This window comes from Anabrus simplex, chromosome 7 (genome assembly GCF_040414725.1).
Source record: "Anabrus simplex isolate iqAnaSimp1 chromosome 7, ASM4041472v1, whole genome shotgun sequence".
Lineage (NCBI taxonomy): Eukaryota > Metazoa > Arthropoda > Insecta > Orthoptera > Tettigoniidae > Anabrus > Anabrus simplex.
Genome location: NC_090271.1, coordinates 280,236,223 through 280,261,485, shown reverse-complemented (window position 1 = coordinate 280,261,485; position 25,263 = coordinate 280,236,223). Strand labels below are relative to the sequence as shown.

Below are 25,263 nucleotides of genomic sequence, written 5' to 3'. Positions count from 1 at the left end.
TCCATAGGTCAGAATTGGAATTAAGTAGGTATGAAATATGGTTACTTTTGCTTTCTGAGATATATATGTGTAATTCGCCGGGGCCATTAAGGACCATGTTAAGTCTTGTTGCATTTGACACTGAACTTGGCCTTCTTTAGAGCCCAAATTTCCCTTATTCTTTGTGAGTGGGCCCGCTTATGCTTCTCTGTCCAAGGGGCACTTTGTCTTCTCTTCGGCTGCTCGTCTCGGTTTAGCCCGTTTGTCAATATTTTCTTGCGGAAGCGATCTCTGTTAAGGGAGTCTTCAGCTGAGATATGGAGCATTTGCAGATCATCTTTGGTATTTCTAAACCAGGGAATTGTGGTTTTGGAGTTTGAATCAAAAAGTGAAAGATCTCTTTAGTTAACTTTTTTCCATCCATATTTTCAGATGACCGTAAAATCGTGCCCATCTTTTTTGGATTGTGTCGGTAATTTTCTCTATTTTGCTCTAGACTTCCTTGTTGGATCTCTTTTGATGGATTCTATTTCTGTACTTTGATTCTAAGATTCCTCTCACCATTTTGCGCTCTTTTTTCTCCAGTTCTTCAAGGAGTCCTTTGTTGGCACTTAGAGATAGGGTTTCGGCTGCATATAGAACTACTGGCTTCAGAACTGTTTCATAGTGACGTACCTTGGTGTTTTGGGAAAGGCATTTTTTGTTGTAGATTGTGCGGGATGTTTAGTAGGCTATTTCCAGTTTGCATACTCATTCCTGAAGTGTTTCTTTGTCCAGTCCATTTTTCATGATGATCTCACCCAGGTATTTGAATTTGTCTACTCGGGTGATGTCCCCGTATTTTGTACAGAGTTTTGGAGGGGCCTCTTTGATGTTAGTCATTACTTCTGTTTTCTCAAACAATATCTGCAGACCTGTTTGTTCAGCAATTTCCTTTAACATTTAAACTTGAGCTCTAGCAGTTTCTACGCCATTTGGGAGAATGGCAATATCATCAGCAAATGGCAATATCATCAGCAAATCCTAAGCAGCTGATGTGATCCCCTTGGATTTGGTTCCTATTCTTAGTGGACTGTAGTTGGTTTCCTGTAATCTCACCCGCCAGGTTCTGATGATGTTTTCAAGAATGCAGTTGATGAGTATCGGGGATAGCCCGTCACCTTCTCGGACTCCTGTTTTGATGTCAAAGGAATGCGAGAGACATCCGTGGAACTTTACCTTGGATTTTGTATCGGTTAGGGTGGCTCTAATTAATGCCAACAGTTTCAAATCAACTCCAAATTCATTTAAGATGTTTAGCAGGACTTCCCGGTCACGTACGCTTTCTTGAAGTCCACAAAGACAGACACATACTGCTTGGACCTTAGTGTACAATATCTGATGATCATTTTGAGATTTTGGATCTGTTCGGCTGTTGAGCGACTTTTTCTGAACCCTCCTTGGTATTCACCTATTTGATGTTCGACTTGTGCTTCCGAATGCTCCAGGATGGCAAGTGACAGAATTTTGTAAGACATGGGTAGCAAAGATATTCCTCTGTAGTTGATGTTCTTCATGCTACCTTTTTTTTTTTGTGTAATGGATGGATCAAAGCTATTTTCCAATCTTCGGGTAGGGTCTCCTTGCTCCAAATTTCTTCTATTTGCTTTTGCAAGATATTAAGTGATTCCTCTGGGGCATATTTCCATAGTTCATGCTGTTTGTATTTTGAAGGTCACAGCACACCTGCAACTGCCTGCATCCACATGACCAAGTCCTTTATTAAAAATTGCCTGACTACAAGATTTTTAATTCCCACACTGACCAATCATTGAGTTTTTCCTTTTAGGTGTTTCTTTCAATGTTCCCATTTATCTATTAATTAATGAGGTGTCCGACTCGTTGGCTGAATGGTCAGCATACTGACCTTCGGTTCAAAGGGTCCCGGGTTCGATTCCCGGCCGGGTTGGGGATTTTAACCTTCATTGGTTAATTCCAATGACTCGGGGGCTGGGTGTTTGTGCTGTCTCTGACATCCCTGCAACTCACACACCACACATAACACTATCCTCCACCACAATAACAAGCAGTTACTTCCACATGGCAGATGCCCTCATCGGAGGGTCTGCCGTACAAGGGCTGCACTCGGCTAGAAATAGCCACACAAAATTATTATAATTAATGAGGTAACTTCTTGATTACAGACAACTGTAGTGAAATAGTTATTGCACGTTGTTCACTCTTATCTATAGGCAATGGACATCAGCACTGAAGGATTTGAACATCATGTTATCAGTTCACCATTGTTTGAGTATTCTGGTAAGTTACATATCGCATTATACTCATATTCTTCCTTCCCATAAAAGAGAAATGCACTGTAAATAAAGGTAACTACTTCAAGAATTGAGTAAATTCACATATAGATGTACAAACCTCACTTTCAGCTGGGCTCCCGACAGCATTCAATGTGATTTGCTAGGACTTCACCAAACCTCAGTTTTCCCACATTCATACGGATTGACTCAATTGATTTAAAGAGCTGATGCGCTGCTAAGTCATCAGGGAGTTTTGTCAGGTACTGAGCCCCATGCAAAAAGTCCAGCTGCAGCAAGACATCCTGGCTAAGGTGCAGGACACCTGTAAGACAAAATGTAGTAGTAGTAGTAGTAGTTCAAACAAAATTTATCCCACAGAATGTTATATCCATTAGCAACACTACCTCCAGTACTGAAGCATTTTCAAATTCTTTGAAAAACATGCATACGAAACTACTTGACTGCCAGGGGCGAACATCTAGGAATAGTGCCACACAATGTGTCATTTAATTCAAAACAGTCATAAAAATTTGACGCCCACAAGATTTGTGCAGAATATATCCAAAATTTAGTGTTCATTATGACACGTTCTGTTAAAGATAATTTGAAATCTTAGATGTGAAGCTTCCACAGTCTGTTAAATTATGTATATTGTTCTTCTCCCTGGGTTGAACTGTGTTGTTGTTTTATGGACCTTGTGTACACTTTGCAGAGGTTTCGAATACATAGCAGTATTCTTTATAAAGGTACCCCTACCCCTACTCAATCCAAGATAATCAGATTCTCCAGGCAGCTAAAATCAAAATGTCGGCAAACTGTATGGAACATACATAAAACAACACCATGCTTCAACCCAGAAGAACTAAATAATAATTTGAAATAATTCAATAATTGTTAAAGATAATTAAAGAGCTATATGGGATTTAAATGCTGGTTTGTCAAGCACAATTCCTGACTGCCTTCATTAACATGGGTAATAATGCGCTGCTATCTGATAGGAGGAAATTGTTATATCATTTGATATGAGGACCACACTACAAAAAGGACGAGGGTAACTAAAACTAATTTTTCGGTTATGGCAAATTTAAGGTTTGGGCCACTGGTATAAAGTCATACAATGTTTTAAAAAAATGCTGTATCCACCTAGTTTTCCTCTCAAATGTACTGTCAATCCATACTTCAAATCACTTACTTTGTAATTTGTTAAACCCCAAAAAATATTTAAAAATTACAATTTACACAATTACTATTTTTGCTATTTAGGCTACTGACACCCTCACCACAATCCATTGTCACAAGTTTATTCGGACAATTAGTGAAAACAAACAACAACAGCCACTAACCAGCACAATGCATCCAATTGAAACGTAAACAAACTCACAAGATTGAGAGCACTGTGAACCTGGGGATTGACCATCATTCTTGTTGTATTGCCTGAGCAGATGAAAAATGAAATGGTGTATGGCTTTTAGTGCCGGGAGTGTCCGAGGACAAGTTCGGCTCGCCAGATGCAGGTCTTTTGATTTGACTCCCATAGGCAACCTGCGCGTCATGATGAGGATGAAATGATGATGAAGAAGACACATACATCCTGCCCCCGTGCCAGCAAAATTAACCAATTAAGGTTAAAATTGTTGACCCTGCCGGGAATCGAACCCGGGACCCCGGTGGCCAAAGGCCAGCACGCTAACCATTGAGCCATGGAGCCGGACTGCCTGAGCAGATGTTTATCCTTCTTGTAAAGTACAGGCATTATTCTGAGGCCCGATAATAGCTAAACCATCATTCTTTTTGTGTAAAATGACAACCCCCACCTTTCCCCCCTGCAGTTTCTAACGATCTTTGGCTATCAATTACAAACATAAACTCATTAAAAAACCCTCATCCTTTTTGCAGTGTGGTTAGGGTTTTCAGGTTTTTGAAATGCCAATAAGGGACATGTCATGTTGACACGACATAATGACATTTGTTCAAGAAAACACCAATTGTAGGCACAAACTTTACTATAGAATTTTTATGTTTAATATTTTACATTAAAACTGTAAAATCCAGATTTTTCTTCACTTTTAGACTTTTTTCAATAATGCTGAATCTCCCTTAATTAAGTCATGAAATCGGTAACTGCTACTGTAAATGCATAGATAATTTTAATCATGGCACAAATGAGCTGTTTAAATATGGGGGCATCCCGTATGCTGTTAAAATGAGACAGTATTTCAGACTTCCAAATACCGTAAAAGAAATCCCGTATTATACAAGACACCTAGCAACCCTAAGTTGTGGTCCTCACATTGTATAATAAAGTGCCACTAAAATCCAAGTGAGCCAAATATAAAACTTTGATTATTTATTGGAAACTCCATTTGAATGAATGAGGCAATCGAATAGTGGATGCTTTTGAAGTAAATTAAAAGTGATGCAAATGAATTCATCCAATCAACCTCATCACAGGGAAATTAAAATTTCCTACCTCTATTTCCTTACAGGAAGAGTGTGGGTGGGACAATCAGTCTCAGATAAGTCTTCCAAAAATAATACGAACTCATGCTCCACACGTGCGAATGAGTCATGCACTCAAATGTCATTATCGGTACTTTAAATGAATAGATTAATGTACTGCATCACACGCTCACATGATTACATAAGGCGTAATGCTAGTGTTGACTGTTTGGCTAACTATTTATCGAGTCACAAATTAAAAATTGCCAGAATTTTCTCTAAATGGCAAAGTCACTAGTTGCTATCTTTGAAATTCTGTCACTAAATGACTTTAAAAAAGATTCCAGATTGCGAGTGATGATGATAATTTGTGATAGTGGTTCTTTCTCCAGCCAAGATAATGTATAAATGGCCAATACAAATCAATAAGGGCTGAAAACAATGAAGGAAAAGGTGGTAATGGTGATTACTGTTTTATGAGGAAGTACAACTGGGCAACCATCCTCTATTTTCATACTAATCAGAGAGAAAAAATGGAAGGTGTCCGACACTTCAAAAAAATGAAGGTATTGAGCCACAGAAAGCCAAAGCCCACAAAGGCCGTGAAAATGAAAGACTTCCTAGGCTTCGGAAACCTAACGCTGTCGGGTTCAGAAGAGAACAGAAGTTGACTAAGGAAGGCTGGTCAGGATAGATGAAAGTAAGGAGCCTGGCACAAGTGAGTGAAAGCAATGCCTGACTCAACTATGGGCCCCATGGTCGCCAACCCACACTTGCTCAATCAATCGATCAATAAATAAATAAATAAATAAATAAATAAATAAATAAATAAATAAATAAATAAATAAATAAATAAATAAATAAATAAATAAATAAATAAATCACCACTGATCAGAGTCCTGCAGTGAGGCTCATCGTGCTGCACCCGCAAACCCATGGACTCCAGCAGCCCAGCCTGTACAGTCCCGTTCTCTTCTGACGCAGCTGCTTGCTGGCCCACAGCACTGGCCCTGCTCAGCCCACCGCAGTCCACCGCACTACGCGGGCTGAGCAGTCTACCTTGACTACTTCCTTGCGATAACATGTACGCCGTGTGCAACAAAATGTTCATTTCACACTTCTATTCGAATTGCTTGCTGTAAGAATTTCCGTGCGCTAATGACAAATTTTACAGTGCGGTTTAAAAAACAATAAATATCTCTTCTGCACTGAAATATTAACAAAAACAACAACAACAACAGAACACAAACAGAAACTTCATTAGAAAATCTAATAATTGTCTGCAACTGGCATCAAGTTAACTGAAAATGAATCTAAATAACTCAATGCATATTAAAGGTGGTGGTGGTGATAATTCTTTCAAGATGAGGTACAACTGGGCAACGATCTGATTAACGCTAATCAGAGAGGAAAAATTGGAAGGGATCTGACACTTCGAGAAAAGAAGATATCGGCCAAAGATAGGAAAAGGCCACGAAGGGTATGAAAATGAAAGACTCCCTAGACCTCAGATGCTGTAATACCATCAGGGTCGAAAAAGAACGAGAGTTGACCAAGGGAGGTTGGTCAGGATAGAAGAAAGTGACGAACCTGGCACAAGTAAGTAGAAGCGATGCCAGGACTGAGCTAGGGCACCATGGTCTCCAATTTATACTTCCAAGTCCCTATTAGTCGTCGCTTAATACAACAAAGGGTACCGTGGGTGTAATTCTACCACCCCCACCCACAGGAGGTGCATATTCAAGGGGCCTCCCTCACGTTTAGCTCAAAATGAACTAAAATACAAAGTAAAACAATGTGAAGAAAACTTGAACATGGCTTTTACTTAGTAGATGTGCATAGTTTATTGGTCACTGATTAACGATGGTGGAATTACAGTGAATAAAAAGAAGAGCATCAACATCTTCTGGGTGCAGAAGAGACCACCATGCGTTTAGAATGATGCCCACTGAACTGAAATTTTTCTCCGAAGCTGAGCTTGACGCTTGCATACGTAGGTCTTTCCTGGCGATCTGGTGAACTTTTGGATCGTTTGTCCATTTGTCCTTCCATAGGATTCTATATATTCTTACACTGCACAATTTTAGGTTTAAATATCTTTCCAGCTCATCTGTTGGAATAGGACCATCTTAAACATCAGCCCACAAAGGAAACTTCATTACTTATTTTGGCAGATTATGGCATAGTTGTGGAGTTTCACAACCCGGGAAGAACATTCGCCATTCATACACACCTTGTTCTGATCATTCAGTACACAAAACTTCATTTTCATGTAAAATAGCCAGGAGATCACTAGGATAGTCTGGCAGCCTAATCGCTGTTGCTCGCTAAGCACCACCCAGGGAGCACATGTAGGGTAATATTAGGTTAAACCCTACGGATGTGAGCAACTCCACTACCTACATTCTTAGAACAGGTAATCTACCTCACTTACTTAAAATGAGTAATTGCAATCCTTAAGGCAAGAAAGCCTAATGATGCACCAGAGAGCTATAGACCAATAGCATTGCTTAGTGTATGCTATAAATTACTTGAAAGGCTAATCTTGAATAGAATTGCTACAAAAGTGTTGGAAACGATCCCTATTGAACAAGCAGGATTCAGGCCACAAAGAAGCTGTGCTGACCAAGTCTTGTCACTAACTACCTTCACTGAAGCAGGATTCCAGCAAGGACTAAAGACTTTAGTAGCATTTATTGACTTAAAGGCAGCTTATGACACAGTTTGGAGAGAAGGTGTAATCAGCAAACTCCTTAAAGTGATTCCATGTAGGAGTGTGGCTCATCTTATAAATAACATGCTGAGTGACAGAACATTTCGTGTAGTCATGGGGGATGAAATCAGTAAACCCAGCAAACTAAATAATGGACTCCCGCAAAGTTTAGTGCTTGCCCCACTTTTGTTCAGTTTATGTATCTCAGATATACCATCCACAAGATCCATGATATTTGGATATGCAGATGACTGGGCTCTTGCCATTAAAGACCTATGCTTTGAGCAGACAGAAGAAACGTTGACAAAAGATCTCTCTGTTTTAGGAAAATACTTTTGAAAATGGAGACTCCAACCAAGTATGAATAAAACAGAAGTTTCTTGTTTTCATCTAAACAACCGAATGGCTTCAAGGGACCTCAAAGTATATTTCGATAACACTTTCCTCCGCCACAACAGACACCGCAGATATCTATGTGTACACTCAACAGAATGCTGTCATTCCAAGAACATCTGAGAAAGAGGGCTGCCAAGATTCAGACACGTAACAACATAATTCGAAAACTGTGTAGTTCTTCTTGGGGTGCAAGTGCAACTACTCTACGCTGCTCAGCTCTAAGTCTAGTTTACTCTACTGCGGAGTATTGTGCGCCTGTCTGAATGAACAGTCCTCATGTGAAAAGATGTTAAGTTAAATGACACAATGAGAATGATCACGGGCACGTTCAGATCAACTCCAATTCAATGGCTACCCGTACTAAGCCATATTCCTCCACCCCACCTCCATAGATGCACTGCTTTGATGAATGAATACAATAAGATGCAGAATAATCAAAGATTGCCCATCCATGACGACATCCCTCACCTACATATACACAGACTTAAGTCACGACGTCCACCCATCTGTACGGCGGAGAACCTTATAGCCAGTCATTTCAATCTGACTGAGAGATGGTCTAATGAATGGAGACAATTTGCTTCAGCAGAATCCTTAGATATGCCGTGCAGTACACAGAAGGTACCTGGCTTTGAACAACCTCGGAAAGTATGGTCCAAGTTAAACCGGATCCGGACTAACCATGGTGTGTGTGCAGATCTGCTGTATAAATGGAAGAAAAAGTCATCATCCTGCTGTAACTATGGTGCTGAGAGGCAAACTGTGGAGCACATCACACAAGAATGCCCACTGAGACGTTTCAATGGAGAAACGAGTGAATTTTTCCTGGCGACGCCACAGGCGATTACCTATGTAAATAATGTAGATATTATACACCCGTAATTTATTGCACTGTTCATGTATATGCCATACGATAAATAAATAGTACACAAAATGAACGTCTTCCATTCACTATGAACTACAGACTTGAGTACATTGAAATAAGACTTTTGATGTTCGGATCCGGTTCAGAAGTCTTGTATTGTCCCGTTTCTAGTTTTCCTTTACTTCACGTTTTCTTCCCAAGGCTTCTTTTCTTTTTCAACCACAGTCCGCATTCATTTCCGAAAATAGGATAGATGGGTAAGTCAAATAGAAAACCACACCAAACTTTATCGCCTGCACTTGACCGTAATGCTACGCAGTACAGCACTCAACCCATAGAACTACCATGGCGCTGTCGGCTCACCACGTACAAACATCATAACGCTGCCCAGCCCGACCCGTGCTTCTTATGTTCAAACCTCCTAAAGCCTACTGCTGTCTACTGCCAAAGCAGGTCATGGGCTGGGCCGCTGTGCAGGACTCTGCCACTGATATGCATTTAGGGCAGCCACCCAGGTGGCAGATGGCCTATCAGTTGTTTACCTAGCATTTTCTTAAATAATTTAAGAGCCTCTTTTTCTTCACCTCTTACGATAAGCAAGGGACACCATGTATGTTATTCTACCACCCCCAACCCACAGGAGAAAGAAACAGAACTGAATAATAATAATAATAATAATAATAATAATAATAATAATAATAATAATAATAATAATAATAATAATAATAATAATAATAATAATAATAATAATAATAATAAAAACAATAATAATTATATTAGTTATCATCAAAATACTTTGCTGTGATCTTTTCCTTTCAATACAAAATTTAAGTAGGTATATTGCCTGCTGCTAGTTAAAAGAAATAATCAATAGGTAGTACTGGGTCTTACTTCCATTATGTGATAAGATGACTGCATTTACTTAAATAAGGAACTTTATTTTACAGATATTAAAGATTAAGACAATTCATTCACTCATTTTTATTCACTACTTGGAGATTCATTTGAAAAAAAAGTAATGTTTATTTTTTTTATGAGCTGATCTATTCACTTATTTCAATCTATTATCCATCCGACACACTTAAACTGAAAACTTTATTCATGACTTATCCAATTATTCTATGTGATATAACTGAACAATATTTGAAACTCATTTGATTATTTTATTCAATTATTCATTAGATTATTTAAATAATTGAAATGTAGGTTATTCGATTATTAAAAGTTCCATGTATCATTAAGAGTAGAGTAAGTAATAACTGTAGAATGGTTCATTCCGATGAAAACAATATAATGAATTGTAGAAAGAAAAATGAAGAATCTGAAACCACAATCGTATCTTATAGTTTTTAAAACAAACGAACTTCACTATACCTAAAGCAGTCTTGAAGAGGAACTCTTCGCCGTCCCTCAGAAAGACATCCCATACCCTACAAGCAACATCAAGAGGCATGGCCTTAGCAAAAACAGTGTACAGCCAATCCAGAAGGTACAGATCAGGGCTCAGCATCGACTCCGAAAAGTGGGCATACAAACGAGGAAGATTTTCACGGAAGAAATCGTTGTAAGTGGCATAGTAAGCCTGCATCTGAAAGTAATAAAAAAAAGAGTGATTAATAATTTATCACAGATTTTGAGGCAAAGACATTAATTTCTAACTGTATCTGATACACACAAAACGTTGCATAATTATACTTAAGGCAATATTATTGCTGAAGAATGAATATCTAAGTAACCATGCATGGAGACTGCAATTTTTTTTACAATAAAACAATTTTATGAATGTTAATAAGTCATACAATTTGTATGTCAACAAGAACAGTTATAAGAGAGAGAGAGAGAGAGAGAGAGAGACATTTTACTCACGAGAGTTTCATTGAGTCGGAAGAATGCCATGTGGCATGGTTGATTCAGAAGATTGGCGAAACATACGAATGCATCTGCTGGCTCAAGATTCAAGATCAATACAGCAGCAATGAAAGACATGCCCTGAACATATCCCACATCAGGTCGGTAACACACATATGCACCCAAAAGGCTGTGAAGAATATCGTAATATGGTCCACCCTATAGAAACACATAAAGCAGTAAGTTTCCAAATGGGAAAAACCTGCATCTTAATATCCTGTAACATAGGGCAATGAATAGAATGCATACAGAAGGAGCAATTGATTTTTTTTTAAACTCTTCTAGTATATAATGTGCCGTATCAGAGACACGAATCAATGACCAGGGCACATACATACGGTAGGGTGCGAAATATATATGAAAAGTACTGCTAAAAACGTAGCAGCACAGTAGTAGTAGTCCACTATAGCAAATAAGGCATACAGCAAGAACCCCATTACAACAACAGGTTTCTTTTTTTTTATGCCACTCAAAAATCCCTATATTAACATGTGTAATATCCTTTAGTTACAACGAGAACCCCTTGACCAATTGATACATACAAAAAGTACTGCTACACGAAGTAGCTACAGTAGTAGTCCACTATATCAAGTACAGCATATAGTGGGAACCCCGTTGTAACAATAGTTTTTTATGCCTCTCAAATATTCCTATATTAATCCTTTGGTTACATTTTCACCGAATGATACATTATTATGAGCAAATTAGGGTGCGTTACTATATCAATATTTATCTGTATCATATATATATATATCAATATTTATCTATATTTATACACTTCAGTGTTTTTACTGAATAAGATTAATCATCTTCCGAATCAATTTCTCACTACCTGCACAAGGTGCTGACGACGTCAAGTACTAATACCCATTGGCTCATGGCTTATGACTCCGACTGGAGTAAACAAACAGTGAAGCTTACAATGAAATAGGAGAGAATGTTATGCAACACTCACTCACTCCGTAGGCTTCTGAGGGACGTGAAGTTCCCGTGCCGATCTCGCAATCCTCTTCTATCGTTTTCGATCTTGAGCCTGCTCTTCCCAGTTATCAATTTGGCGGGTCCGGCATACCTTGTTGATCTCCAGGTGCTTTGGGGTCTTCCTGAAAGTCTTTTCCCATTAAGAGATCCCTTGTATAGATCTACTGGTGCTCTGTTATCCTGCATCGTCAGTACATGTCCAGTCCAGCGCAATCTGTTGGTTTCTATCACCCATCAAAGTGTGTTGTTGAGAGTGATGAAGAATGTCCCACAATTTGGAACAGGATTTTTGGTCAGCCTTAAAATAATGAACTCAGTTCAAGAATTCAGATCACAGTCTCCACGACTCTCAACGCTCACCTTAAAGGCATCTAATAAAATCTATACTATAATAAATGCCCATGCTCCCACTAATGATAAAAACAACTCCTCAAAAGACCAGGAGGAAACAGGAGAATTTTGGGACCTATTGGACCAGACCATAGATAACATCCCCAAACACCATATAAAAATATTAATAGGCGACTTCAACGCTCAACTAGGCAGAGAAAGAAAATACCGTGACATCATCGGAAAATGGCCAGCACACAAGAAAACAAATAAAAATGGAGAGAGACTAGTTGACCTGTGTAGAAACCATAATTTAATCTCAAAATCTACATGTTTTAAGAGGAAACCTCAAAAACTCAAAACATGGAAACACCCTGACTACACTAAAGGAGAATGGCAACTGGACCACGTCTGCATGGACAAATACCACCACAAAGAGATCTATAACGTCAAAGTCCTCCGAGGAATAGACACAGGTTCAGATCACTACGTAGTTAAAATTAAACTCACTCCCCAGAGGAGACAACAAAAGCAAGCCCTTAAAACTAAAAGAAAAATACATCCTACCCAGCTAATCAACAACAAAAATTACCAGAAAGCAACTGAAAAAATAAAAATCACAGACAAACTTGAAGACTTAGTACACAACCTTAAACAAATTGCAGAAGACCTAGCTCCAATTAAACCACGTAAAAAACACCAATGGTGGAACAGTGAATGTGATGAAACAGTGGAGAAAAGACATCAGGCATGGCTATTACATCAGTCCCAAAAGACAGAAATATCCTATCAAAAGCTAGTAAAACAGAGAAAAGAAACTACCCAAGTCTTAAGAAGAATAAAAAGACAACATCATAAGGACACCCTGCAGTTAATTGAAGAACAGTTCAGTAAAACTAAATCAAGGGACTACTACAAAACCTTCAGAAAGCAGCTCCAAAAATATGAACCCCCGACCCTACTGATGAAGGATGAAGATGGTAAGCTGGCCCATAACAATAAAGACAATGCAGAAATTCTGGCTAAACATTTCAACAAGCTTTTAAATTGTGAGGAACCTACAGAACTCCTTCATTTGGACACCAACACCCCGATAAAAACATCACCAGAAAACATCAATCCCCCCACAATAAAGGAAGTCTACCAAGCTCTGAATAAATTAAAAAACTACAAAGCGCCAGGAGAAGATCAGACCTTTGCGGAAATCTGGAAATATGCAGGAACCCCAGCAAAAGTTGCCCTCCATCAACAACTTGTCTCTATCTGGATTAAAGAAGAACTACCAGAACACTGGACAACAGCCCTCATTCATACTCTGCACAAAAAAGGGGACAAAACCGACCCTAATAACTACAGGGGAATCTCTCTCCTAGACATAACATACAAAATATTTTCAATAATCATCCTTAATAGGATAAGTTTACAACTTGAGAAAGAACTAGGAGAATATCAAGGAGGTTTCAGACCCTGGAGGAGCTGTCCTGATCAGATCATGAGTCTTAAGTTGATAATGGACTATAACAGGAGAAGAAACAGAGATATGGTGATAACATTTGTAGATTTCAAGAAAGCTTATGATTGCATCCATAGAGAATCTCTGTTTAAAATTTTAAGACACCTTGGACTACACCCCAAATTAATAAACATGATAAAATTGACTCTCACCAATACCAAGTCAAAAGTGAAGTTTAAGGGGGAAACATCAGAGACATTTGAAATTAAAACTGGACTACGGCAGGGAGATGGGCTCTCACCACTATTATTTAACTGTGCTCTAGAAATGGTAATGAGGGAATGGTTTAGAAAATCTCCCCCCAAAATAAAGATTGGCCGAAAAATCAAAACAAATTGCCTGAGTTTTGCTGACGATTTAGCATTACTAGCAGTGGACATAAAAGAAGCAAAAACCCAGATATCAGAACTTCAAAACATTGCAAATAAAATTGGCCTCAAAATATCATTTGAAAAAACAGAAATTATGCCCCAAAAACCAACACAGCTAAAAGAAGTCACCATAAATGGTAATAAAATCAAAATAGTAACTCAGTTTAAATATCTTGGAGAAGTAATAACACATAACTTAAATGAAAAAATCTCAATCCAAGTAAGAACAAATAGATTAGCTAAAGCACAAAAATTAACATGGGATATCTACAAAAAGAAATGTCTATCAATAAATACAAAAATAAAACACTACAACACAGTTATAAAACCGGAAGCTACATATGCAGCAGAAACACTCTTTTACCTGAATAAACAATCAAAGACTGACAGACTTCAGAAAATTGAAAGGAGGATTGGAAGAACCTGTATCAACAAAAAATATCAGAAAGATGGACAGTGGCGGTTAATACCTAACAAAGTCGTGTACAAAGAGCTAGAACCCATTACAGATACTATGCGTAAGAGGAGACTGGGATTCTTTGGACATATCATGAGGATGCAGGACTCGAGACTTCTGAAACAACTAGTACAACACAATCTCGTCTCAAAAAATACCACAACAGGATGTAAATGGATCAGAGAAGTAAGAGAGGATCTGAAGGAAATAGGCCTTACAACAGAAGACACCAAAAATAAGATAAAATTGAATACAAAACTCAAGAATACAAACCTCCGCTTTACTCTTACACAAAACAAACCAACAACACGCACATTTTCAACTGAGGAAAGGGCACGAAGATCGGAGCGTCTGAAGAAGTACTGGGAGGACCGCAAAGCCCGAACAATCCCTTCAAAGAGACCTGAACGACGGACTGACTAAAGTGATCCTATGTGGTCATAAAAGAAGAAGAAGAAGAAGAAGAAGAAGAACATTTCTGCCAGCTTTGGGAGATAGGATCGAACCATGGGCCAAATGTTTTCCTATAAAAGACTTCCAACTGCTGCTGCTCTTTCTTCGCTACACTCCACCATACAGAAGTACTGGTCGAATGATTGTATTGTAGATAGTCATTTTTGCATTCCTTGTTAAAAACTTGGAGCCTACTATACAGCTCATAGAGTTAAATGCCTTATTTGCAATAAATGCATAAATAACATGGCCAGCAACACGTCCCGTTTTTAAGAACCGTTTTTTGTTGTTGTTTGAGTCATCGGTCCATAGACTGGTTGATGCAGCTCTCTATGCCACCCTATCCTGTGCTAACCCTTTGATTTCTACTTAACCGCTGCATCCTACATCTGCTTATCATATTCATACCATGGTCTACCCCTACTGTTCTTACCACCCACACTTTCTTCAAAAACCAACTGCCCAAGTCCTGGGTGTCTTAAGATGTGTCCTATCATTCTCTCTGTTCTTCTGGTCAAATTTAGCCAAATAGATCTCTCATCAATTCGATTCAGTATCTCTTCGTTCATGGTTCGATCTAATCATCGCACCTTTAGCATTCTTCTGTAATACCACATTTCAAAAGCTTCTATTCTCTTTCCTTCTGAGCTAATTATCGTCCATGGTTCACTTCCATACAATGCCACGCTCCAGACGAAAGCCTTCGAAAACATTAATTCCTATATCAATGTTCGAAATGAGCAAATTTCTTAAGATAGGCCTCCTTTGCTTGTGCTATTCTGCATTTTATGTCCTCCTCACTTCTGCCATCATTAGTTATTTTACAACCCAATTAACAATAAAGACTTCATATCCTAATTTAATACTTCCTGCATCACCTGACTTCATTCGAATGCACTTCATTACTTTTGTTTGGGCTTATTTATTTTCATCTTGTATTCCTTCTCTGAGACTCTGTCCATACCATTCAGCTATTTCTCCAGATCTTCTGCAGTCTGAGATAAAATAACAATAACATCAGCAAATCTCAGGGTTTTTATTTCCTCTCCTTGGATTGTGATTCCCTTCCCAAATTCCTCTTTGATTTCCTTTAATGCCTGTTCTATATAAACATTGAAAAGTCGGGGGGGGGGGGGGGGTAGAGGAGGACGGACAAACTGCAACCTTGCCTCACTCCTTTCTGGATTGCTGCTTCTTATTCAAATCCCTCGATTCTTATCACTGCAGGCTTATTTTTATACAGATTGTAGATAATTCTTCGTTCTCAGTCTGATCCCAATCACCTTCTGATTCTCAAATAGCTTGGTCCAATCAACATTATCAAATGCCTTTTCAAGATCTACAAACGCCATGTATGTGGGCTTGTCCTTCTTAATTCGATCCTCTAGGATAAGACGTAAAGTCAGGATTGCTTCACGTATTCCTACGTTTCTTCTGAAGCCAAATTGATCTTCTCCCAACTCAGTTTCAACTTGTCTTTCCATTTTTCTGTAAATAATATGGTGTGTTAGTTTTCACGCTTGTCAGCACTAGCTTTCTTGGGAATACGTATAACAACATTCTGCCAAAAATTGGATGGCACTTCTCCTGTCTCGTACATCTTACACACTAAATGGAATAACCTTGTCATTATGGTTTCTCCTAAGGCAGTCAGTAATTCAGAGGGAATGTCATCAATTCCAGGTGCCTTGTTCCTATTTAGGTCTCTCAAAGCTCTGTCAAATTCTGACCTCAAAGTTGGGTCCCCCCGGTTCATCAGCATCAACAGCCTCTTCTTGTTCCAGAACCGTATCATCTATGTCTTTACTTCAATACAACTGTTGGATATGTTCCTGCCATCTTCCTGCTGTGCCTTCTTTCCCTAGAAGTGGTTTTTCTATCTGAGCTCTTAATATTCATACACCTAGTTTTCCTTTCTCCAAAAGGTTTCCTTGATTTTCTTGTTTGCAGCATCTACCTTTCCTAGGATCATACAACCTTCAACATCATTGCAGTTTTCCTTCAGCCATTCTTCCTTAGCTGCCTTGCACTTTCTATCCATTTCATTCTTTAATCGCTTGTATTCCTTTTTGCCCTCTTCATTTTTTGCATCCTGAACTTTCATCATTCATCAATCAGGTCTAGTATCTCCTGAGTTATCCACTGATTCCTAGGTGATCTTTCCTTTCTTCCTATCATTTCTTCAGCAGCCCTAGAGACCTCATTCTTCACGACTGTCCATTCTTCCTCTATTGTGTTTCCTTCAGCCTTTTCATTTCGTCCTTGTGCAACACATTCCTTGAAACAGTCCTTCACACTCTTTTCTTCCAACTTGTCTAGATTCCACCTCCTTGCATTCCTTCCATTCTTCAATTTCTTCAACTTCAAGTGGCATTTCCATGACCAACAAGTTGCAGTTAGAGTCCATGTCTGCTTCTGGGAAAGTTTTACAATCCAACACCTGGTTTCTGAATCTCTGCCTATCATAACGAAGTCTATTTGACACCTTCCAGTGTTTCCAGGTCTCGTCTATGTATACAGCCATCTTTTGTGGTGTTTGACCTAAATATTAGCAAGGACTAAATTACGATCGGTGCAGAATTCAACCAGCTGACTTCCTCCTTCATTCCTTTGTCCCAATCCAAATTCTCCTTGGGCCGATGACCTTATGTTAGGCCCCTTTAAACAACAAGCATCATCATCACCAAATTCTCCTACTGTATTACCTTCTCTTTTTTGGCCTACTACTGAATTCTAGTCTCCCATCACAATCAGATTCTCGTCACCTTTTACATTTTTTTTTTTTTTTTTTTTTTGCTAGGGGCTTTACGTTGCACCGACACAGATAGGTCTTATGGCGACGATGGGATAGGAAAGGCCTAGGAGTTGGAAGGAAGCGGCCGTGGCCTTAATTAAGGTACAGCCCCAGCATTTGCCTGGTGTGAAAATGGGAAACCACGGAAAACCATTTTCAGGGCTGCCGATAGTGGGATTCGAACCTACTATCTCCCGGATGCAAGCTCACAGCCTTTTACATATTATATTAAATCTTCTATCTCTTCATATATTCTTTCGATTTCTTCATCATAGGCATACAGTAAAACCTCGTTAATTCGAAGTTGTTGGGACGCAAAAATCAGACTTCGAATTATGTAATTTGGAATTAACCGCCAACACATACTTCAGAAATGCCAACCCTTGTGGCGTCACAATATATTCTAAGACCCGTTACTGCATGCAATTAACCTTAATTCACAGTTTAAAGCTCTCAAATGCCATGAAAAATAACCATTCTTTACAACAAGCAAAGTTATCAATCAGTATGTTGCTGAAATTGATAATACTGCCCATTAGATTCTGAAAGTCGTTCATCTGACATTGTGCTGCTTAAAAACATTTTCACTCGTTTTAAAGTAGAGAAGCATCTTTCAGGTTCAGCCGTTGTCATGTGTGTCATCGGTATTATTCGGAGCAGAGTGAATACTTCTGTGCAGCATTCACTAACTCCAGTACTCACCACTGTTTCATACATATTCATAAGTCCGGAGAGACTTCGGAACTCCTGTCTTTAATATTAAACAGTCAGTTCGGTCACCAGTCGCTCTTTGCACAAGAACGGGTAGGCTTCAATAATGTCATCGAGCTCACTGGATGGAAAGTTATGAGTGTCAATAGATCCTCCAAAAAGAGATGCACTGAACAACTTCACAGCAGACAAATGTTTAGTGAAAGCAAATCTTTCTTTTGCCAGACAAGAAATAGTGTCTCACACCTCTTTTACAACTATGTCCTCATTGTTTCCTTTCCTTTTCCTCGCTGGAGGAGAGTTTTCTTCAGGTTGATTGACTAATAAAAGCATATTGTTTCTCTCTATATTGAAAGCCTGGAAAAATTCATTCACTGCCTTTTGAATAGTCAATGAGTTAGCAAAACGATGTTGTAGCTGGCTATACAATATGTCCACATGAGGCATGATGCAGTGGAAAAATGCAAGCCAGAAAATGAAGTCATGATCATTTATCATGTGTAAAAGACATGTGGCTGCTCGTACTGTTGCATGATTCCTGTTATTTCGAAGTTCCTGGAAATACTCCCTTTATTTTCACAGACTGTGTTAACGAGTCGGCTATTAAAATTCCATCTGGTGTGACAGAACCTTTTAATTATTGTTACAACCCTTTTTTTCCCACCTAATTCAATACATAAAAATATTTCTTGTCTCTAGAAGGACATTTTATTACAATATAACACTAACAGGGACATGTTTTGCTTGTTATATCAAGCATCTTCTGCCTCATTTGAACTAAATCTCAAAGGTTAAGTCTTTATATTGAACCTTGTTATAATTAATTTGTTCGTTAAAATTGTTTTACACCATTAAATGCCAGTAAAATGTGTTAGTAAAAACTGGCAATTAATGAGATTTTTAGCCAAATCTTACAGATATTTAAAACATTACTATGACTTGGACATCAGTAAATTGTTATCAGTATCTAGTGCATCACTGCTATATTTTAATTTGTTAATTCTTTTTAATAATGTATTAACTAGTGATAGTATTTTAATGGTGTAAAACAATTTAAACGCACAAATTAATTAAAAGAAGGTTTAATATTAAGACCTAACCTTTGAGATTTAGTTCAAATGAGGCTGAAGATGCTCTATATAATGAGCGAAACATGTCCCTGTTAGTGTTATATTGTAATAAAATGTTCTTCTAGAGACAATAAACATTTTTATGTATTGAATTAGGTGGAAAATAAAAACAAGAATTGACAAGAATTTTAACAATTAGTATTAAGGTCAATACAGGTAAAAAATATGAAAATAGTTTTATGCAACTTTTTAGTTATGCTGTCCAACATGACTAACCATGAAGGTGATTTGGAAAATAGTCCAGGCAAATGCTGGGGCTGTACCTTAATTAAAGCCACGGCCACTTCCTTCCGACTCCTAGGCTTTTCGTATCCCATCGTAGCAATAAGACCTATCTGTATCGGTGTGATGTAAAGCCACTAGCAAAGAAAAAAGTAATTCTCAAAAAAAGCCGGGATTTTATGAATGATCACTCTCGTCGTGGCCTCGTAGTGGAAGTTCAAATTTACCACAGAATTTTGTTCAGTCAATTATTTTTTAGAGTATTTCTCGGTATTTCTCATTATATCTGTTTATTTCTTGTAAGTAGGCCTCTTTTAGTTATAAAGCGATATTCACTGTTCCTAGCATAGCTAAAACAACCTCGTTCTGGAAGTGTTTAGCTGATTGTTCGTGTTTTTTAGCCTTTCACCTAAATGCTTTAAATCCATCACTCTGGTTTTTGTCCAAGTTATATCACCTCCAAACAACAAACACACCGGGCGAGTTGGTCGTGTGGTTAGGGGTGTGCGGCTGTGAGGTTGCATCCGGGAGATAGTGGGCTCGAACCCAACTGTCGGCAGCCCTGAAGATGGCCGCTTCCTTCCCACTCCTAGGCCTTTCCTATCCCTTCACTGCCGTAAGACCTATCTGGGTCAGTGCAACGTAAAGGAAAAAAAAACCAACAAACACAGAAAGCAAAACAGAGCATTTCTCTCATCGCAATCAGTTAACCACTTCCACTTGTTATACACTAAAGAATGAAACTTTCTCCATGTAAGTTTGTTGTCTACTTGACGATTGTTGACACATAGACAAATCAGAATACTGTGCAACTGCTTGGCTGGAGGCTGGTCAGGTTGCAGTCCGGCTGGCATGCTGGTGCGCCCAACTCCCTTTCCACTTCCTCCATGCGCAAAGTGAACTGCACAGCATGCGGGTAGAGCACAGCCCAAACTGTAGAAATCCAGCCTTGCTGCTTGCTAGTGACAGTGTGTCACATATTCTTTGGAGTGCCATTGCACTCAGCCTCTCTAGCACTGGCAGATTTAAAATGAGTTACACTAGTTTAAATACTTCAAAGGAAGTAAACATTTCGGACATGCAATTATATTTTTGTTCACCTTCGCCAAGCACTGGGAGGGGCTGCAGCCCTTGCAGCTCCTATGTAGAAACCGCACCTGACTAATACCCATTAGCTCATGACTCCAACTGGAGTAAACGAACAGTGAAGTTTAAAATGAAATAGGAAAGCATGTTTTGCAATAAGTGCGCAGGCAAGTATCTTGTCAGGATCTGGTGTATTTAGAAGACTATGTAAAAAGAAGACATAACATTTTGGCAAACTTAGCAGGTTTATAACTATATCAAACATGTTTATAATTTCAATGTTTTTTTTAGTAATAAAGCATTCAGCAAAAAAAAATATATATATACACAAATGTAGTTGTATCTCAGCTGAAATACATCTACATCTTACTAGATTGATAAGGCAGGTCCGAACCTCCGCAGAGGTGTTCCTGAGCCGGAGTTTACATGCGGTAGGGTGGCCAGTTCCTTTCCGCTCCTCCATTCCCTTACCCCCCCACCAACAGCGCATGGCAACCCATCCAACTCCTGACCACGCCCAATGTTACTTAACTTCGGAGATCTCACGGGATCCGGTGTTTCAACACGGCTACGGCCGTTGGCAGATTGATAAAAGAACGTAATAAATAATGTTCCAGTTTACACCCCTCTATTTTGTGAATAAAATATTGTTTAATTTGTTGGAAAATTACCTATGTTTAGGATTATTTAAAATTTTTCTGCTTTCACTAAAATTATGATTTAATATGCCACTGACCCTTATGAATTCATTTCATCAAAATATTAAAGAAAAGTGTCCTGTTTTTTCTGATTCTAGATCTGGTCACCCTACCTTAGAAATAAGGATTGAAGTAAACGATAACTTAATTTTACTAGGTACTGTAATTAAATAAGAATGTGATACTTCACCAGATATGGCAGTGTGCATCACTGATTTCAGAGGTTAGGTAATATACTCTCGCATGTGGTTGAATTTCAGAAAGACTAATCTCATATATATTTATAGCAAAAAGGTTATCATTGCTCTACAAGGAGACTTGAAATATGTTTTCATAATACATGCACAGTAAAGTTAGGTTACATCATGTTGTTTCAAGTAAGAAAATTGAAATTTATGCCACAGAAGCCTCTGGAATGATGTTATTACAATGGTTAAGAATGAAACCGAACATGTGCGTTCACTGAGTATCGGAATTAGAAAACATAGTAACTAACGAGTAAGCCACTGTAAGGATCTGCAAAAAGTTTTGACGAAGTGGTTGTTGTTTCATACTGGTTTTTATTATTTCTTTTTTTGGTAATTTTCATCTGGTATCAGTGTTTATGTCCCACAAGTTGGATGTCTTTCAAACATCAAGGGAGAGTTGAAGTCAGTCATAGAAGAAGTCCTAAGGAATATTGTCCAACATAAACGACTTACACTTCCCCAGCTTGCCACTGCTGGGGCCCAGCCATTTTTTAAAAGCCACCTACTTGACAGCTGAGTACTACATTAGTGCATATTAAAGAAATCATTATTGAAAAAAATATTTACAACACACAACTTAGTTTTCCTCACTGTATCAGCTTATTTCATTTGTCTACACTAGTAACAGCCGGGGTTTATTGGAGCTGATGGAGACTCAAGGTCATTGTTCCTGTTCAGATAACTGTTCACCCTTCCAGTGCTTTCACTGCATACGTACTCTGACTTTCACTATTTGAAGTTATCAGATCATCACCTGAATTGTTATCGTGCAAAATATAATTTATTCTTCTGGAATCACTATTACTACAAAATTTACTCATGCTTGAAGCTTTCTCTCTACTACACAACAACCATCATTTGCTATATCACTCAGTTTGAGAAGCAGCAAAATTGGCTTGTATACAACCAGTAAAAGAACAGAAAGGGAGGATTGTAAAGTGTCAAGAAAGCAGGACACTCAAATCATCTACCAGAAGAAAAAAACTTCTAGGTAGTACTCTTCTGATCCCTGGAAACACAAGCATGTCGGAGCACACTACACTGAATAAGCGCTAAATGACTTTACTCCTCTGTGGATCACAGAAGACGGCATACTTAAACGACCGTACTCCTCTGTGGGAGCGAAGGTGCTAATAGTGGCTACAGACATGAATGGCTATGTGGGGCAGAAAAGGTTTGGGTTTGAGAGATTCCATGGAGGATATGGTCATAGCATGAGGAATGAAGTGGGTGAAGAAATTCTCCTAACAGCTCAGGCTATGATTTAGGCTTGTTCAATACTTTCTTTGAGAAAAAGATGAACACCTTATAACATATAAAAGTGGTGAGACAAAAATCACAAATCAACTACATTTTAGCACAAAGAGAAACTTTTTGAAATATCAAGAATTGGAAGGTTATCCCAGGAGAAAGCCATGCTTCCCAACATGAGACTACTTGTTGCTGACATCAAAGTATTGGATGTCCAAGTAGAAAGAGGCAAAAGGAAAAGGTGCCTATAAGAACTAAGTAGATGAGATTACAGAGGGAACTGAAGAAAATTTCAACAATAGATGTCTTACAGAGTTTTGATGATGAAGGCAATGATGAACAAGATTGGTGCACTGTGTCATCAGTGGTCAGGAAAACTGTAAAGTTGTCTTGGGCATACAAAGGGACTTGGTGAAATGTAGAAGTCCAAACTGTAGTTAACCCGGCATTACTCGCTAGGTCTTTACGTGCGCCGTTACTCGCTGGTGAGCGCAGCGCTCACCTTTATGTTTAAAGGCTATAATATGTCCATATGAATATGGAGGTATTTTTAATATGTCCAGTTGAGATAGTTATTTATTTAGGAACACGGCCGAGTGGAGTGGCTATGGAGGCAAGCTCAAAATTCGGAATACGCGTGAGTTCGATCCCTACCGTTAGCTGTATTGAGAATGGTTTTCTGTTTACGCTTCTAGGTAAATACCGGGGCAGTTTCTATTCACAGACTACAGCCGATTCCTTACACCTGTTTAGCCAACTTCGTCACCATCATTTATTTCATCTTTATTAGCTCTTCTATTGAGGTTAGCGTCAGGAAGGGCATCCCCTCGTAAAACAAGCTGTGTACATTGATATCGCAGTTTGCTATAAACGAAAGTTCCTGTCATTCCCCAGAACTTGAAGACACTCTGAAACAGAGTTATGATCACTTCCGTAAACCTCATCTGTTTCATACCATCAGTCTCGATGTTCAAGACCTTCCCTCCTTCGTTTCACACAACCACGAAAGTATCTGATCACTGGATGCCACAATAACTTGTAAATATTGTCTAACAACACCCACAGTATAAACATTTCGCATTAAACACAAGCATAAAACAAAACCTGACTTATTACAATGAGCGAAATATAAGTAGCACAGTTCCTCGCTACTGAGCGCACCGCTCACCAAATATACACTGCCGTGCCTAATAACGAATTGCGGGTGTTTATCTTCAAAGATAATGAAAATGACTGACACATCCCCTTCATAATAATCTGTTACAAAGATACAGGGACTTACAAAGGTGGAGGTTTTGTAATATTCCAACAAGAAGCAATATACTACGAAGGTGAGCGCCGCGCTCACCATGCGAGTAACCGCGGGTTAAGGAGATGATGATCTGTTTCAAAACGTGACAAATGTCCAATCTAGAAACAAATCAAGGAGTAAAGGAGATCTTGGGACTGGCAAAAGTAAGAAAAAGAGCAAAGGACGTTGCACACTTTACATGATTAAGGATACGCAAAACTCTGTCTTGACAAAGAAGAAAGTTAACAGCTCCTGGAAATTGTAGTTTCAAGAAGTGGTCAATGAAGAGAATTTCAACTACCTGGTGAAGAACTCCCAATCAAGCTAGGTCTTGTGCATCCAGTATCTTTGAAGATGTGGAAAAAGCTACGGGAAGAATGAAGAATAGAAAGGCCCCGGGCCTAGCTGATCTCCCCATTGAAGCTTAGAAGAGCATGAAGGACAGATTAATAAAGTGGCCAAGTGCCATGGGATCTGATTTGGTGGACCCTTAAGAGGAAAAATGTTCCACATTCATATATCACCATCATTCAAGATGATGATGATTGTTGTTTAAAGGGGCCTAACATCGAGGTCATCGGCCCCTAATGGTACGAAATGAGACAAAATGGAATGGCATATTAAAAGTCTAAAATTCTCCACTGACCAGAATACAAAGCGTGAGAACGAAGAATGAATGGATGGACATGAATTTAAAACAATCAGTGGATGCGACCGCAATGCTTTACATTCACACAAACTGCCGTAAAAGAATAGGATTACTGACCAAGGCACTGCTTCCAAAGCATAACACTGAAACGATGATGCTTGCAGTCTAAAGGGGGTCCAAAATCCAAGTTATCGGCCCCTCATAACAGTACTGATCGCTAGGAAAGTAGAACCATGGTATTTGTCCTGTTGCGGTACTAATAAAAAGTAGCAGAGACTTGCGGTATTCCACACATTATTGTACTACTCAGAGGTTATGAAATTCGACATATTATACAGACCTACGTTTTTCTCACTTTGTGGTGCCATTTACAGGCAACGCAAACCTATGATGTTCATCACATAGGAGTACTAACCACAGGGACCTTCCACTATCCCATGGTGTTCCTCATATAGTGGGTACTAATCACAGGTAACGCAGAACC

The 25,263-nt window shown here is 38.8% G+C and overlaps 1 protein-coding gene across 1 annotated transcript in view; it reads right to left on the bottom strand.

The window, feature by feature from the left end:
* Positions 1 to 25,263, bottom strand: part of LOC136877554 (TBC1 domain family member 14) — a 586,811-nt gene that overhangs the window by 24,088 nt on the left and 537,460 nt on the right. The window contains exons 7-9 of the mRNA XM_067151695.2: positions 10,553 to 10,753; positions 10,061 to 10,274; positions 2,392 to 2,595 (exon numbers count right to left, since the gene is read on the bottom strand). Coding sequence (XP_067007796.2) covers positions 2,399 to 2,595; positions 10,061 to 10,274; positions 10,553 to 10,753 — 612 coding nt within the window. The 3' untranslated portion in view covers positions 2,392 to 2,398. The remainder of the gene's footprint in view (positions 1 to 2,391; positions 2,596 to 10,060; positions 10,275 to 10,552; positions 10,754 to 25,263) is intronic.